The sequence below is a fragment of the Cydia pomonella genome, chromosome 28 (assembly GCF_033807575.1).
Source record: "Cydia pomonella isolate Wapato2018A chromosome 28, ilCydPomo1, whole genome shotgun sequence".
NCBI classification, from domain to species: domain Eukaryota; kingdom Metazoa; phylum Arthropoda; class Insecta; order Lepidoptera; family Tortricidae; genus Cydia; species Cydia pomonella.
The window spans coordinates 7,943,342-7,961,524 of NC_084730.1; the positions used below are offsets into that span (position 1 = coordinate 7,943,342).

The 18,183-nt window shown below is 37.4% G+C and overlaps 1 protein-coding gene across 1 annotated transcript in view; it reads left to right on the top strand.

Moving 5' to 3' along the window:
• The window catches only part of LOC133533133 (leucine-rich repeat neuronal protein 1-like), a 31,128-nt gene that overhangs the window by 12,643 nt on the left and 302 nt on the right, over positions 1-18,183 (top strand). Inside the window, exons 2-8 of the mRNA XM_061872097.1 lie at positions 6,454-6,558; positions 10,462-10,682; positions 12,536-12,733; positions 13,997-14,184; positions 14,400-14,604; positions 15,064-15,251; positions 16,170-16,300. Coding sequence (XP_061728081.1) covers positions 6,454-6,558; positions 10,462-10,682; positions 12,536-12,733; positions 13,997-14,184; positions 14,400-14,604; positions 15,064-15,251; positions 16,170-16,300 — 1,236 coding nt within the window. The remainder of the gene's footprint in view (positions 1-6,453; positions 6,559-10,461; positions 10,683-12,535; positions 12,734-13,996; positions 14,185-14,399; positions 14,605-15,063; positions 15,252-16,169; positions 16,301-18,183) is intronic.

Below are 18,183 nucleotides of genomic sequence, written 5' to 3' on the forward strand. Positions count from 1 at the left end.
GCCGTTATTTATTTATTTTGAATTTTACTAAGAAATACCTAAAGTAAGAGGCAGAATTAAGCGGATATTTTTGTGTAAAGCACATTGTTGTTTCGAATCTTGTTTAATATAATTGCTGTAATTTGGATGTAATAATTACATATGTATAGGTATATTTGGTGTGATAAAAATGTGATATGTCAATAACTTATGTAAAATGCATTGTGCGATAAAACGTTTTTAATTCAAGTCATTATTTAAATGACCAATTTTTTGTTTATTTATTATTTATCATCATCATCATCTCAAATGCTATCTGAGAAATGTTCGGAATTGTACAGGAAAAAAAAAAAATCTAATTTTTGATACATTTTATGACACGGATTGTACATGTTGGTTTTAACTTTTTTTTTTGTTATTCACTCTTGAGCATATTTTGGAATGTTCTGCATGGGAGATGGCCTAACCACATAAAGGTATAGTACATCTAGAGTCAATTTAAAGTTTTTATTGCAATAGCATTCTAATTTAGGCAAAGTTTTGTAGATGAGAGGCTTTTGCCCAATGTGACAATTTTCCCAGTATCAAGTTAATGAAAACAAAATTGTATGACATTTAGCTGATATATAAATGTTGCATAATAGAGCGTGGTTTTAGGCTCTTGGTAGGGCAATAGTTAGACATTACAATTAGGCGCATTTCGGGATTACTATTTCATTATTTGTAAGCAGTACTATTCACTTGTTTTCTTTCTCGACTCTTCGGCTGAGGGTCGAGGCTACATGAGGTCGTTATTTCGCACGCTCAAGCTTTCTATTCTTTTCAAATGCTCTCATGGAAGTAGGCAAATATGTTGATTTCTATTCTCAATTCTGCCATATTTGCTTAGGATTCTAACATGCAAACTTCTATACAGGGTGGGATACTTTTTTTTTTGTCAGCTGATTGTATATATCCACGGTGCGATGGTCTACTGTATAATGGGTAGACAACACTGCATTGTTGAACGGTATTAGTGATTAAAGGACATGGAGATTAGTTGCTGAGCGTTATCATAAAAAAATTTTTTTGGGTTTTCTCTCCGTGTGTCAGTTGAATTAAATATTTATTAAAAATATAGATATGTATTCAAGTAGTAAATATTAAATAAATAAAAAGGGGTATTGGGGTAGTATGGGGCTAGGACAGAATGAGATTTTTTATTTCTTTCAATTGAAAGTACAATAGTAAATTTTGTTAGATTTTTTATTTTTTGATTGCATCTCAAGAGTCTTGGCTGTCTGTAAAAATCGTACGAATGTGTAACTGAGGAGGAATGTATATGTGCGATGAGTGCTTATAATTAAGAATATGTGAGGTTTTATGAATGAGATGTATGTATATTAGATGATGGACGTGTAGTAGACGGATGTACCTTTGTTGGAAAAAATGGATTGATACAGATAGACAAAGGCTGGAGTGCAATCGAACTAGATTTGTCGGTGTTTGCAGGGGAACAAAAAGGGGGGGAAGGGGAAACACAACTAACTGGAAAAGTCTTATCAGTAGGTTAAAATCCTTTGGATTAGACCCATTTAAAAGGGTAGATTTTTCTAGTTAGTACTCTACAAGGTATGAAGACACTTACGAAATCCACACACTCATCTTGGATGGGATATATCCGACATTCGACATATTTTATGGGCCGTGAGCGTCTAGAACAGACGAGGCTCTTCTCAAGAATTAATTAAACATAATTATAAGGTTGTTTATTGGTATAAGGTCTAAGGTTTAATAATTAGAAAAAAAAAAATGATTCTTTAGTTTAGACAAAAATATTTTTACTGTACCATGTTGAGGTACTCTCTAGTGTCAACTAATGTCAATTTTAAGTTTGTTTAAAAACAAAAAAAAAAAAAAAAAAACACCCAAACAAACTTAAAGGTCGGTGTATCTTATTTAAGTATGAGACACGCGCCAAGAACACGTGGCTGAGAGTGATAAGGCAGTGAAATTTGGTTCGAATTTTGGCAATGGAACTTGAAAGCTTCGTACTTATAAAAATTAAAGGTTTCTTCGTTTTGCATGGGGAGTTTTTGCTGTCTCATTAGATGCTCTTCTACGGAAGTGTACGGTCCACAGAGAAAAAGATCTCGCCGAGACCGGGGTGAGCTGGCAAGAACGGGTTAATAGGACCTATCGGACTCACAATCTGGTATCTCTGGCGGAGCGAGGTTTCTGGGGAAAAAGTTGTCTTGGTTCATTGACGAAGTTCTGATGAACTGATTTCAACGCCAAGTCGTTAACAGTCACTTAGTATTGGAATACACACTACACGTTTAAAAAAGGGGGGGAAATTTTCCGACTAAATCTAGAGGAAATTGAAGTTTTTTATAAATTCCTGTGGTAATTCATAAAAACCTTAAATTTGGGGGCGGATGTGACTAGCCATATGCCTATTTCGTAATATTGGCCTTGGTTTTATATTAAAACACATAGAAAATAATTATAAACTACAGTACTCTTCGTTTGCATCTTTCATTCATGATTTCACTCCGTATTCTAACAATTACAACTTGAAGGACACGTTTCCGTATTTTACCACTTGTGATTTCGATTAAATACATAACACTCAGTAAATTTTCATTTTTTTATTATTTTAAAATGCTGCGAAGAATGATAATAATCAATTGAAGTTAACCTAGAATAAATGCATAATTATTGGTTTAATAAAGAACATTGAGTTACTAACATAATAATAAACGTAAAATATTACAATACAGACGTTATTTTCAGAAAACAAAACTATAATACCTGAAGTTAAATAATAATGTTAGCATATTCATGCTTGATAGGTTTTGAAACGTTTCATTTTATCATTTTTTTGGTCTACTTAAACTGACTACTAAGCGAATACTGTCGTTGTGTGCGTAAAAAACATTATGTCGCCGTTGTGTCGCTACTATGTCGCCGTTATGTCGCCTTTATGTCGCCATTATGTCGCCGTTATGTCGCTACTATGTCGCCGTTATGTCGCTACTATGTCGCCGTTGTGTCGCTACTATGTCGCCGTTATGTCGCTATTATGTCGCCGTTATGTCGTTACTATGTCGCCGTTATGTCGCTACTATGTCGCTACTATGTCGCCGTTATGTCGCTACTATGTCGCCGTTATGTCGCTATTATGTCGCTATTATGTCGCCGTTGTGTCGCTACTATGTCGCCGTTGTGTCGCTATTATGTCGCCGTTGTGTCGCTACTATGTCGCCATTATGTCGCCGTTGTGTCGCTACTATGTCGCCGTTGTGTCGCTACTATGTCGCCGTTATGTCGCTACTATGTCGCCGTTATGTCGCTACTATGTCGCCGTTATGTCGCTACTATGTCGCCGTTATGTCGCTACTATGTCGCCGTTATGTCGCTACTATGTCGCCGTTATGTCGCTACTATGTCGCCGTTATGTCGCTACTATGTCGCCGTTATGTCGCTACTATGTCGCCGTTATGTCGCTACTATGTCGCTACTATGTCGCCGTTATGTCGCTACTATGTCGCCGTTATGTCGCTATTATGTCGCCGTTATGTCGCTATTATGTCGCTGTTATGTCGCCGTTATGTCGCTATTATGTCGCCAATATGTCGCTATTATGTCGCTAGTCGCCAATATGTCGCTGTTATGTCGCTATTATGTCGCTAGTCGCCGTTATGTCGCCGTTATGTCGCTGTTATGTCGCTACTAAAGTATATAAAAGGGCCGTAAAGTACGGAGGATGGGGATTCATTCTTTAACCATCGGACTGGCGGTATCTCTGGCTTTGAGTAAGTAAAGTTTCTCTACTATTCCTTCTATTTGTTTGTGTTTGCTGGGAATTATCCTGGTAAATTTAAACTTGTAAATTGTGTCTATGTTTGGCATTGCGGGGACAATGTTGTCGTAGAGCTAAGCTTAGGCTGTGGTGGAGATTCTTTACTTCCTTATCTGTGTTACTATATTGTGAGTTTTTTGTTAGTAAAAACTAATTTTGTTATTTTATTACCTTTCTATGAGGTTAGTTTGTTATTTTATAAAGCCAGATCACTGTTTGGACTAACAGTTTGTCCATCTAATCAGCTGCTCCCTAACGGTGTCAAATTGCAGCTGTTTAGAAGTCTTTTGCTCCAAGTTGAGAGGACTTGGCGTCTCTTCTTTACCAACATAAGAGGCGAGCATACTCTCCTTAGTCTCAAGGTCCAGCTGTTAGATGAATGTGAGGGCATCACGTGCGTGCCATTGAGAGTAATCTCAGCTCACTGAAGTCTGCAGTAATTGAGGCTAGGTCTCGTATTAAATATATTTATATATTTCGGTGCTCTGGCTCATGCTAGTGCTGGTCACGGGAGGGCTTCTGTCATGATTGGTAACAAACACAGATAAAGTTTTAGTCATGGCAGGGTATCCCATGTGACTGGTACGGGTGTGTGTGCTAGTGTGCTGATTACTTATAGACATGCTAGGGCGGTCTATTCTCATCCACCGTGCCCACGTGGCGATGAGGAGGGGGCCAATCACACAGACACTAGGGTTTGCTATACCTCGGTTTTGTCGGCCGAATGCTTACAGCTTAGACTTAGGGATACACTTGTGTATGTTCCAAATCACTAGATCAATGGTAAGTACGATCTGTGTTCTGGACATACTAGATTAGGGTCTAAGGGTAGGAATAGGGTAGAGTCACACACACTGTTATAGGGTCTTTCTTAGGTTTGATCTAGAAATTTGATTGGTTAGTGTATATATATATCTTTCAAAAGGTTCTAATGATGTGAAGCTATGGTTTTATAACGTGTACTGATGATAATATTAGTGAAATACTGGTAATGGGTTTTAATTACCTAAATCTTCCAGACTGTTACTCTGAGTGGAAAGTTGAGGGTTATCTGTAACATCTTATCTATGTATTTTCATTTCTGGGTTTTTGGTGTAGAGACGAAGTACTGAGTATTACGATCAGGTCCTAAGGTATTTATATATTCAATCCTTAAATATCAAGTTGGGTTTAGGAACACAGACTATTCTGGGATTAAAGAATGGTTAGTTTTAGAGACCCTTTGGCAGGCGAGCGCAGTCCATTGGAATCTTTGAGTGGAATAATACTCACCTTGATAGTTCGATCTCATAAAGTACAGTAATGAGTTAAACTTGTACTTCGTTTATACATTTGAAAGGCCTAGGAATTCAGCCTACTTTTAGCTATGGGGACTGGGATATTGGCTTAGTAGCCTTAGCTTTTGGATATAAAAAAAAGAGATAAGTAAATGGTGTCTGACGAATACTTATCGCTTCTTTTCGTCAGTCCTTAGGTTTGCATTGGGTTGCGAAGCGTTGGTCATAGCCCGTCTGGCTAATAAGATAGTAGGTGGCCCGATTGATATTGCTAATCGGAGTAAGAGTCTTCAGACCTGCATCTAGCATTAGAGGCAGCACGTGTGATCCATTCACTCCTCGTTTAGAAGATAATAGGTAATAACATTTAGTTTAAAATAATAATGTGTAAATGGGCTTATCCCAGGAGTGCTGCTTCAATGTTACCCCGAAGACTTAATAGGAGTAGCAGGATTTTACCAAAAATATTTTTATATTTATATAATCATATATGCTGCAATAACTAAATATCTTTCTAATTAATTATTAAAAATATATCTTACATTACATCAAAAATCATTGATAGTTTCTGTAACTTAAGGCTACACCCGTCGTCTACGACCTTGCGCGTGGGGGCGGAGCCCATATCCTTTATCGCGACACTGCTCATACCTTGTCGATTGTTATATATTTTCATTCTACTTATAAGGTGTCATATTTAATATAGAAATGGTTTGGAATAACTTAATCTTATGGTATTTTGCTGAAGGTTGAATTTTAACATAATATCCTATCGATTATTTCCTCTCAACATAATAAATTATTTAGTATAGTAAATTTCCGAGTCTTAACGTCTAGGTAATACTTAATCAGGTAGAATCAGAGTCCAAGATTTAGTTGTTACTCATTAAAGAATCTAGGGTACCGCGGTTCGCTTCGAGGGGTCCTAACCTGTAACTAGACGATCACTTGGCCAAATTATTGTTAAGGTAAAATTATTGTTGGGGTAAATTTTAGGGGTAATTTTAAAGGTGGGATTGTTAACGATTAGGTTCAGTATTTTATTAGGTCCGGGGTTGAATAGATGGGGTAGATTTGGGGTGTAGGTAGGGGAAGTTACACCACACACGCTCCGTTTTACCTGTGCAGTTGATAAAACTGCGCAGGCATACCCTAGTGTGTATGGCCAGCTTTATATTTGTTTTTACTTTTAAACTAAAGAGATTTGGTTTCCCTTGCATCCTGCACAAAATTATGTTCCTCAAATATACAACGCCATCTATTGAACGAATGAGTTGAGGTCTAATATAATAGACATTATCTGTCTTCTTGTTCTATTCGTCCATAAAATATATAACATGATGTATGTTACAGAGGCGCCCTCTGGCGTGATTTGCACAACATGCTCGTGCGCAGACAGCCGCGTCGACTGCGCCAATAAGGACATCCGGACGTCTTTCTCCGTAGATGAATGGAAAGGTAGGCATTTGAAATAATGATTATGCGTTAAAGGTAAACCCATATAACCAAGCCCTATTATCATTGTATCTCCTTGGATTTCACGGGCCTATAAATCCCGGTCTTTTGATAGGCTTGCGTGGGGATATAGATCCAACACGTAGAGGCCTCTTGGAGAGCTTTAATGTCATGAAGAACGCCTGCTGTAACCCGTTCACGGGCGCAACAATAGACACCCATGAACCGGTCGCAGCAGGCATTGGGACTATTATAGTAAAGTGAACAGTATAACGGTCTATGGATTAAAGTTTGGGAGGACAATGAGACTGGGTTATTGCAAAGACATCCGGACACCTGCCATAACAATTATCATTGTTATTACCGCTGGAAATTGAAGTGCCGTTTACAGGATCAGGGCACAAATCTGTTTTCATGACACCCAGCAATGTCGATTTAAGCCGTGATTGGAATTTTTCGAAGGGCAATTATGAACTCCTCTACCTGTTATTATCAAAGGTGTCCTGGCATGATCTTCTTGAGACTCGTGATGCCAATGTGGCTGTAGATCTCTTTTATGGCATATTATACGATATTTTCGATGCATGTATACCTAGGAAAGCAAGACCTAATAAGCCAAGTAAGCGTTATCCAGTTTGGTTTACGTCTGATATTATTATGGGCCTTAAGAAGAAGGCTAAATTGCATAGGGATTGGAAACGTTCAGGAGACGAGTCTATATATACCACCTTTTCTAGGCTTAGGGCTAGTCTCAAACTTCGTATATCAAGTGCATACGATGACTACATTAATAACTTGCAAGTCAAGCTTGCGTCCAACCCTCAAGCGTTTTGGCAGCATATTGGAAACTTAAAAGCTAAAGGAGGGTTCGAGTCTCAAGTTACCTTCCAGGGGGCAGAGTTTGAGGGGACAGAGGCAGCCCAGGCCTTCGCAGATTTCTTTTCATCTGTCTTTTTGTCAAATGTTCCAAATCTTGACTTTGAACAAATTGTTCGCGAGGATTTGTCTTGTAATTCTAATTACGTTCACGTTAACCAAATATCTCCGCAAGACATAGAAGCCTCAATAAAACGATTAAAACCACGTAGCTCCCCTGGACCTGATAATGTCCCGGCCTATATTTTAAAAGGGTGTAGTGAGTGGCTTATACAACCTTTATGCCACATTTTGAACATATCATTGTGTACTGGAGTTTACCCGCATCAGTGGAAAGTCACACGAGTGAGACCTATTCCTAAAACTTGTAACTCAACTCGCGTGGAAGACTATCGACCTATAGCCATTCTTTCGTCGATTGCCAAGGTATTTGAGAGCATTGTAAATAGGCTCGTAGCTCCTCAAATTAAGCCCTTTCTTAGCGATTCCCAGCACGGTTTTAGGCCTCGGCGTTCAGTGGAGTCGAATCTTCTAACTTTGGTGGACTCGGTTTCCGATCATATGGACAAGGGTATACAAGTAGACGTGTTATACTTCGACTTCCAAAAAGCATTCGATCGCGTGGATAACGATGTGCTATTGAGCAAGTTGTGCGATATCGGTTTTTCCCCGCAACTACTCCGTTTCTTCGCTAGTTATCTCCGCGATAGGAGTCAATATGTGCAACATGGCTGCTTTATATCGAACACTTATCAGACTAGGTCTGGCGTCAGTCAGGGATCGGTACTGGGCCCTTTGCTCTTCGGTATAATGATTAATGACTTGGCATCCGTTCCGAGTTTCGCTAGATGCCTTCTTTATGCCGATGACTTGAAGTTGATCTATGGAGTACAAGGAATCTCAGATTGTGAATCTCTTCAAAAGGATCTTGACCAACTGCGCGAGTGGAGCGTAAAAAATAGACTATCCTTTAATGTCTCTAAATGTGCGGTTATAAGTTTTAGCAAGGCACGAAATCCACTTAACTACACATATATTTTGGGTTCAGACGCAATAGTTCGTGTTAGCTCCATCCGCGATCTCGGTGTCATTCTAGACTCTCGTCTCAATTTCCATGAGCACCTGAATGCATTGACCCGTAATTGTTACAAGAGGTTGGGATTTGTCATTCGAAATGCCAGGGATTTTACTGACTCAAGAACAATAAAACTGCTCTACAATGCCTTAGTGAGGAGTAAGCTTGAGACGGCCTCTGTCGTTTGGTGTCCCTACGAGACAACATATGTCTTACAACTGGAAAAAGTACAGAAAGTGTTCTTGCGCTTCCTATACAAAAAAATGTACGGGTATTACCCATTCCTTTATCCTACCAAGTTTTTGTTGGGAATGATGGGATTTAACTCCCTAGAGGTAAGACGCAGCTCAGCACTTCTCACTACAATCTGTAATATCTTACGCGGTGACTCTGATTGTGTCGAGTTAACAACACAAGTAGTGCGTCTGTTTGTCCCAACACCTTCTAGATTTGAGTTTCGGCCTCGTAATCGCTGTCTTTTATCTGTGCCGGGTTCCCGAACTGTGTCGCGCAGGAACGCTCCTTTTGTTCGAGCTTTACGCAGCTTGAATTCACTCCTCGCATCAGCGCCTGAATGTGATGTGTTTGCAAGTAGATGGATGTCAGTGCGTGATGAATGTCTGAGGTTCAGCGAGATGATGGATATTCGTCCCTCCTCTGTGTTATAAGTGTCACCTGTATTCTAATTAGTATTTTGATGTTTCATGTCAACTCTTTCCAATTATACATGTCTAGATTGTCTAGGTTCAATATGTAATTTCACAGTGCTTTAGTTTTAACTGTTATACTGTGTTAATTAAAATGAATAAATAAAATAAAATAAAATAAAAATTGTTACATTTCATTGAAAATGCGCAAGTATGATTTAATACGATTTTTCTACTCGTCGTGCAAGATTTCGTATACCAAACTGTAATTGATGTACTTTTCATGTATGGGCTCCCAAACTCAACTATAAGATTCATTTGAATACGCTGTAGTCAACTATAAAATAATTGACCAATCACGTGCCGCCGCGTACCCATAGAAAATACTAAATGGGCGCAGGGCGCGGGGTAGGAGTCGCGCTTTAAGTCTTTTGTACTATATTTTTGTCTACTGAGATACTTACCAATTTTCATTTAATATTATTTTTTTATAATAAAAAAAGTATAATTTTAGGTGACTCATAGAAACAGTATTGTGTATAATAGTGATATAATCAAGCTTTTCAATCTCGTACCTTACTTAGGCAGCTCAGCAAGCTTCGTTGCCTAAACACAGTACTTGACTGAAAAGCTCTCTATTATATCACGATTGTATACAATACTATTCGACGACCGGTTTGGCCTAGTGGGTAGTGACCCTGCCTACGAAGCTGATGGTCCCGGGTTCAAATCCTGGTAAGAGCATATATTTGTGTGATGAACACGGATCTTTGTTTCTGAGTCATGGGTGTTTTCTATGTATTTAAGTATTTATAATTATATATTATATATATCGTTGTCTAGGTACCTACAACACAAGCCTTATTGAGCTTACTGTGGGACTTAGTCAATAAATAAATAAATATTATAGGACATTATTACACAAATTGACTAAGTCCCATAGTAAGCTCAATAAGGCTTGTGTTTGGGTACTTAGACAACGATATATATAATATATAAATATTTATAAATACTTAAATACATAGAAAACACCCATGACTCAGGAACAAATATCCATGCTCATCACACGAATAAATGCCCTTACCAGGATTTGAACCCGGGACCATCAGCTTCGTAGGCAGGGTCACTACCCACTAGGCCAAACCGGTCGTCAAACAATTTGTGTAATAAGGTAATGTCCAATCCTATAATATTTATTATTATTTATATATTTATTATTTACTATTCCTGTAAACATCGACTCCATAGGTTACTTTTATCTTACCGTGCCATGAAAACTCCGAGTCCTGATTATGATCATAATTTCAGCTCTAGAGACCTTCCGACCAACAGAGATCGACCTCAGTAGAAACCGCATAGCCACTCTATCGGAGCTGCCATCGCTCCCAGTGCGGAATCTAACGGTTTCATACAGTGAGATCGAGGTGATAGAGTCCGCCTGTTTCAAGCATTTGAGAGATACACTAGTTACTTTGGATTTGAGTCATAATAGGATAACTACGTCTTCGTTAGATAGGAGGATTTTTATGGTAAGTTCATGTGGGGTAATGTTTTAATCTGCTTCTGAACTCCTATTGTAAATTTATTCGATAGCGTGATGTGACGTACGTGTTTGCGTTAAGTCTCAGTTTGTATGGGACTTAGAAACAGACGTTTTGGAAACTCAAAATCAGACTTAACGCGAACGCGTACGTCACGTTTCGCTATCGAATAAATTTACTAGGTACTGATTTATATCGGGATCAAAAAATATACTGTAGGCAAAAAATAAACATATAAAAATAACTTGTTGTTTGATTTTTAGCATAGTTTAAAGTTTATTCTAAGCAATGCATTGTGAATTTTATTATGTCAACTTCGCTCTTCTGGCAATATGTCTCTGTCCATCCCTCTTCACCGGACCGGGTTCATGTCAAATTCGTTCACCGTGCAGGTGGCGCGTCTTTGGAATGGACTTCCTTTTTACATCAAAAATGCGCCAAATAAGTTCGCTTTCAAAAAATCATTACGTGCTTTCTTTGCCAGCAGAATAAAAGATTCTTAATGTATTTATTTATTAGCTTCATATGTTTCGTCTTTTTATTTATATATATATAATGGAGTCCAAAATTAAACAAACTTTAACTAATAACACTTTTCTTTATTTTCACCATCCGCCATAGCTCTCATCTTCCCTCTCTCTCCTTTTTACACTCACTCTCTTGGTCGCACGCTCCTAATTCGGTTCAGGAATAAGGAACGTTACAATTGAGATCCTACATATATGTATATAGTATATGTGTGTATTATATTTGTATGTATATGTTATTATATGTATTTTTGTTTGATTTGTTTTACTGTTGTAATTGTAGCACCGCTTACAATCTCTCTGCTTAGCCTTAAGGTTGACTGGTAGAGAATGCCTCGTGGCATTAAGTCCGCCTTTTGTACTATAAGATTGTTTTTCTTTTGTGCAATAAAGATTAAATAAATAAATAATTTGTGAGGTTATTAAACGATGTCATCGTTTGAGGAGTATAATATATGTTTCAATTATTTGCTCGTATTACAGACAGGCCCCATCCGACATAGTGGGTAAATCAACTTTTTCTTATCACTCGATCACATGGTTAATGTCGCCTTGGCCACCCTTAAAACCCTGGTTTTGTGGTTTGATGGTTGGTTAAAAAAACCAAACATACATTATTATGGCGTTTATAAGTCTTTCCCATAATGAGCAGTTATTTAGCATATTAGTAGAACGTAAGTTAACATTTATTTTAACGAATTGTGCTACTTTCATAGATATAAGAATGATCTGAGGTTACTTTAGTCCCCTGGTTGACGGGAGTAGATACCAACAAGAAATATATAGTTGATCGACTTTAATACACTAATTTCTGATTTAAAGAATACCTACATATAAAAAAAAAACATATTTTTATTATTTATTTATTTAAATATCATTGTACAAATGGTGGTAGACTTAATAATACGATGTAGGGTTAGAACCGGTGGTAGTTTCTGACATTCATAATAAGTGCATTGTAATATGCCTAAATTGAAGACTTTCACTTTCACTAATCATGTTTTAAGCACGTTTAGGAAGCTATGCCCAAAGCACGATCAAGTACTTTCTTAAAGGGCAGATGCTTAGCCATTGGGCCGGTTTTGGCTATTTTGGTATAAACTTAATATAAAATAATTTTATTCATTATATACTATTACAAACTTATTCGTAAATATACGCTTCAAAAGGTCAAAAAAAAGATTATTTTAAACAAAGTTTTCTATATATCCTTTAAAATTTCAACTGGCTAAAAAGTGTGTTAAAGTAGTCAAAAACGGTACTTCTATTTACATTAAAAATTAAAGAAAAAGGAAAATTTGTGTTTCATTACAGACCATAGTGGAAGGAGATAAACTCCTCCCATTCAGCAAACTGACGTTCCTCAGCCTGGCGAACAATGATATCCACTCTCTACCCAAAGATATGTTCTTCTCCACGCCAGAGATAACACACCTGGACCTCAGCGGGAACCCACTGGCCTACATCGACTCTATTACGTTGGGCACGATCAGTGATTTAACTATGTTGAGGGTGAGCATTAAATTATCATTAGTACATCAGCCAATATTAACGATTTCATCAATGACATAGAGAAATATGTAAGCATGGAGCGCTCATTCCATTCATTACTTTTCTTACCTAAAGGCTTATTATTTTCTTAGTCGACATCTAGCGTCAAGTAGCGGATTTATCAGTACCACTATTTGACACTAGATGTCGACTACGAAAATAATAAGCGTTTTTGTAAGAAAACTGTGATGTACGGAGTGAGCACTCTATGTTTACTTATTTCTCTATGTCATATATGATAGAATAAAGAGTGCCGGGTCTAGAACACTCCCTTGTGAAACACCGCAATAGGTCAACAGTTACTCCATTGTCTTTAATTTCCCCACATTTATGAGATAAATTTATATCTGATATACCTACTAAAAAACAAATCACGAAGTTGCCTGTGATTCCGAGAACTTCAATTTATTTGAAGAATCGTGACCAAAACTGATTTGAACGCCTTAACAAAGTCAAAGGATTGTATTAAAATTACAATATTCACTTGATTTGGACGATTCTTTATAAAAAAAAAAAAATTAAATTAAATTTCAGCTGTTTATTTCAATAAAAAAATCACATTACGTAATCTTAAACTTAACTACTAATCTTAAATTCAAAAGATTTTTTGAGTTAAGGAGTCTATATGAAATATTTATACATTTTAATTATTATTAGTTTTAGGTACATAGGTCATCTAATTAAATGATTTCGGTAGACTGCCCTCTTATTTTAATAAAGTATTTTTTAATCATATTTCTAGCTTGTCCACTTGTTCGTCCTTCTATAAGTTTTAATAATTCCTGTGGAAATCTATTCAAGATACTCGGTAACATGCACTTCCACACTCTTTGCCCGTATACATTGTTTGTTTTTGCAACTTCAAATGTCGGGAGGTTGGCTAAGTTACGTAATCGCGCAGGTCGTGTTACTACTATACAATACTAGTGTGTGTGTGTGTGTATACTTTAGTACATTATACCCTGACTTGTTGCTGTATGAAATTCGGAAACTTTTAATTTAGAACGTGATATGGAACAAATCAATAGCATAAGTAGGACGAATTTAAATTAATTACAAGTAGACTTAGTCTTGGTTGTTTCGCTTAATCTAGGCTCCTTTTAGTGACCACCAAGTTTTCGTGTCAAGTGCATATTCAAGACTGGCGATCTTTCGGGATTGTTACTGCCAAGTCGTTGCAAACATAGCGTGGTCAAAGGCCTAATATGAATTAAACTCTTTTAGAACCTGTCCCTCAGCTCCTGCGACCTTGAGACGCTTCCCGAGGGCATATTCCGACGGCTGCGGCGGCTGCAAGGCTTAGACCTCAGTTCGAACAGGTTCACCACCGTGCCTGCCATCATTAATGAGGCTTCGAACCTTCAGGTCTTAATCTTGGACAAGAATCCTTTAGAGACTATTAATGACAACACGTGAGTTAGTTACTAGAAGCATACTTATCTTTCAATTCCTTCCTTGCGAATAAACAAAATCGGTATTTTCCATTTATAAAATAAAAGTTTCCTTTGTTGTCTATGAATTTTTCCTGACATCTCAGAGAGCTTTTCCAACTTTTCGAAACCTTTCGCTACTTGCACTAACCTAAACTTCTTAAAAAGTAACTTTAAAAGACTGTACTTTTTTTCAGTCCCTTCAAAACATTAATAAAACTACGAGAGCTCTACATCCGGCGCTGCAGTAAGCTTAAATCCATCACCGCTGGTGCTCTCGGAGGGCTGGAGAGCCTCTCTATTCTACACATATCTTATAATCCACGATTAAGCACTCTGGAATCCAAGTTTTTGGTGTGGGAAGATGACAATGAGGTGGAGAAACATCCATTAATCAAAGAGGTCAGGTATCAAAGGAACCACAAATGTTTATTTGTTTCTTTTTGCGGCTTGGAGATTGTTACTTTGCTTGTTTCTTCAATTACTTATATTTGAGGCCTATCTCTATCCTCCTTATCCCTTATAACCGTCGATGATGCTGATTGTCGAGATAAAATATATTTAAAAAAATACGAAAAACGATACTCTCAACGGAATTCATTAAAACCCAAATTTTTTGATTAAAATACGACGATGAGACACTCATTGATCAAAGAGATAGACAACGAGTCACATGTCACTACCAAATAATTCTTTATTTTGAAGGTCAGAATAGTTTATCTATTGTCATCAGCAGATTTTTGATGACGGTAAACGAATATACTGTTGATAAGACCTCAAAAAAGGCAAGCCCTTACTGAGAATGGCTGACTTAAAATCACCTTCACTGCCACCATTTTAACTCTCTTCTTTTCTTTATAGCTATACCTAAACAACAACAACTTAACCGAAATCAGCGCATACTACCTCGATCGCTGGAACCTTCTGGAAACCGGTGACTTCACCAACAACCCCTACGACTGCGACTGCGACAGCCAGTGGATGGTGGATGTGCTCATACCGCTTCTGCAAGAATTGCCTGGCCGTGGAGATCAGATGGCATATATGACGTAAGATTCAATTCCCCCAAAATTTGCTGAAAATAAATAAAAGGATTTTTTTTCTCTTAAAGATCGCTAAAATGAGACACTATTAGACCGATTTAATTTCAAACTTTCATGATTCGCTTTCTAACTGCGTTTCCACATATACTCATTGATTCATTTTTTCAATCAGCCATTAATTAATTTTTTCATTCATTCATTCTCCATTCATTCATATATTCTTTCATTTATTTAGTATTTTGTAAAGTACGGACACAACATTCTAAATACAATTTTTATCTAAAAGCAACTTTAAAACCTCTTACAAAATGGCTAAATTTTACACATTGATTGCCCCAGGAGATCCCAGTCTTCTAAAAATGGGTCAAAACACTACCTCGACTAGAATCTTCTATAAACCGGTGACTTGACCATCAACCCGTGCGAATGCCATCCATCGTACCTATCCATCCATTTCATTCTATCATTCATTAATTTATTAAATAATTAATTAAGCATTCATAAATCCACTCATTGATCAATTTCAATATTATTTCAAATATGCATTATTTCAATCATTATTCATTCTTTCATTCCTTTATAAAATAATGGCACAAGCCGGCTGCGGCGTCCAGATGGCTTATATGGCCTGAGATACTTAATTCTCCAAATACTGAAACTACGATAAATCTTCACGAGAAACACTAAAAAGAATTTATTTCACAAATTGTACGCCATATTTCATGGTCCTTGATACTCAGTTACACTTTACAAATTGCTATGGCTCATTGTAGAAAAGGCCTTAAACTAACATAATGCATGTTTGGGTAATTTAAATGCCCTAAATCCAGCATTTAAAGAGTGACTCATAAGTGACCCAGGCGACCGTAACCATGGCAACGAGTGACAAGAAAAGATAGATTCACCCATGTAATTTCTTTTCAGATGTAAAACGCCAGAGCCGTTCCGTGGCCTAACCTACAACCAGGTCATAAACTCGACGAGGCCGCTCGTCTGTATGGAGAACCTCGAGCAGCCAGTGACTGATTCCGCCATTATGCTGGGAATTATGATAGGTATGTGTCTGAAGAAGTTTTTACATTTATCCGTCCACCGAACACATTATGATATCGTGCTTCTAAGAGAGACAGGGAAAAACATATAGTTTTGTCTCACCCGGTCCGTAGAAAGCTGCCTGAAAAAGGATACCCGTAGACTTATTTTATAATCCATTGAATGTGCATAAAGATCACAGAAAACCGCCTTGGTTGGTCTGTGGTGTTAACAAATGGTGTTAAAACTGACCTGCAATCTAGTCATAGTCCCAAGGCCAAAAGTATGGAAACAAGCTAGCTTATATTTTAATAGAAAAGTGTGATTTTTTAAGCGATGTAATATAAATATATTACTCATTAGAAACAAAATGGTAAATATAATAGTAGACCATTTTAAAAGGAAATTACTCAAATTCCCTTTAAATAATCAAGTTGTGGCTATGATACTTGCTAGTTCAATATTTTTCAAAGCAATTAAAAGGGTATAATTAAGTTACTTTTTCCTAATTTATTTCTTTATCTTTTTGACAATATTTTAGGATGTTTTAATATTTAGCGAGTATGGACACGTCTACCGTATGCACCCGGATCGGTGGGCCAAATTGGTTACCGAATGGACACCGCAGATTAACCGGGGTAGAGGCAGACCAAAAAAGAGATGGCGGGATGACATCCACGCTTTTTGCAGCGACTGGCGGGAACATGCTCCAAACCGTGATCAGTGGCGGAAAAAAGGGGTCGCCTTTGCCCAACAGTGGGACACAAAATAGGCTATTTAAAAAAATACCTTTTGTGGTTGTTTAATGTAAATTTAACATTGTAACAAAGTACACAAGTACAGAAACATGAGATATTAAAGAAAACAACCTTATTTCCATATTTTTGGCCTTGGATGTAAATTCGACCAGGCATTAGTTTGTTTGGATAACATCGTGCAGCCAGTGAGGGATTCGGCCACATGCTGGGCGGCCATAGGTAAGGCGCATGGGTGACTAATGTGTCAGATGCCAACAATTCTTCGGAGTAATCGGAAACGTTCTATGTTTTATAGAATTATTTTATTTATGTTCCGAGAACTTTCAAAAACTTTCGGAAAACAAAATAAACCAAAACAAATCGGAAACGTTCTATATTTTATAAAATTATTTTATTTATTTTTCGTGAACTTTCCAAAACTTTACGCAGCTAACAATGGTCGTAACAATTCGTGGTAATGGCTTGATAACAATGGCCGTATTTTTCCCGAGTATACAAGAAATTTGTTACGTAAGTTCCACATTACCGAAACTAACTACTAAGCTTATTTTGATGAACAAGGTGTCAACCGATTCCTTTTCCATAACGCGAATGATATTGGTTAAATGTTTTACCAACTTTTAAAAATTAGGTTCTGAACAAGGGTGAATCAACTATTTCTTGTTGCCATTCTGTCCCGTTTGCCCGGCGACGCGCTATTAACGTGCTTTGCAGATGGCCCATTGAGTAAAGGGCTTATAACTACCACACAAATACATATAAATATATATATATATAATTTTGTTCGTTTATGTAAATGCCATAATACCAGTAAAGAGTGACCCAAGTGACCGTAACCATAGCAACGAGTGACAATAAATCCTAAAACGATTCCCGATGAAACAACAAAATGGAAAGGACAACTAGGGGAGCGGGGGTCTGGCCGGCCGCAGCAACGTTGGGCTGACGACCTAACCCAGGCCGTAGGAGAGCAATGGATGGAAATAGCTTTAGAGTTGGAGGAGGCCTTCACCCAAAGAGGGGTTCACCACTAAGCAAAGAAAATAATTGTAAACATACAGATGTTAACCAAACTTGAGTGTGAATATTTTTTTTTTTATTACGATTCCCAGCGAACGGGCGGAATCGGAGCGCATTTCATATTTATA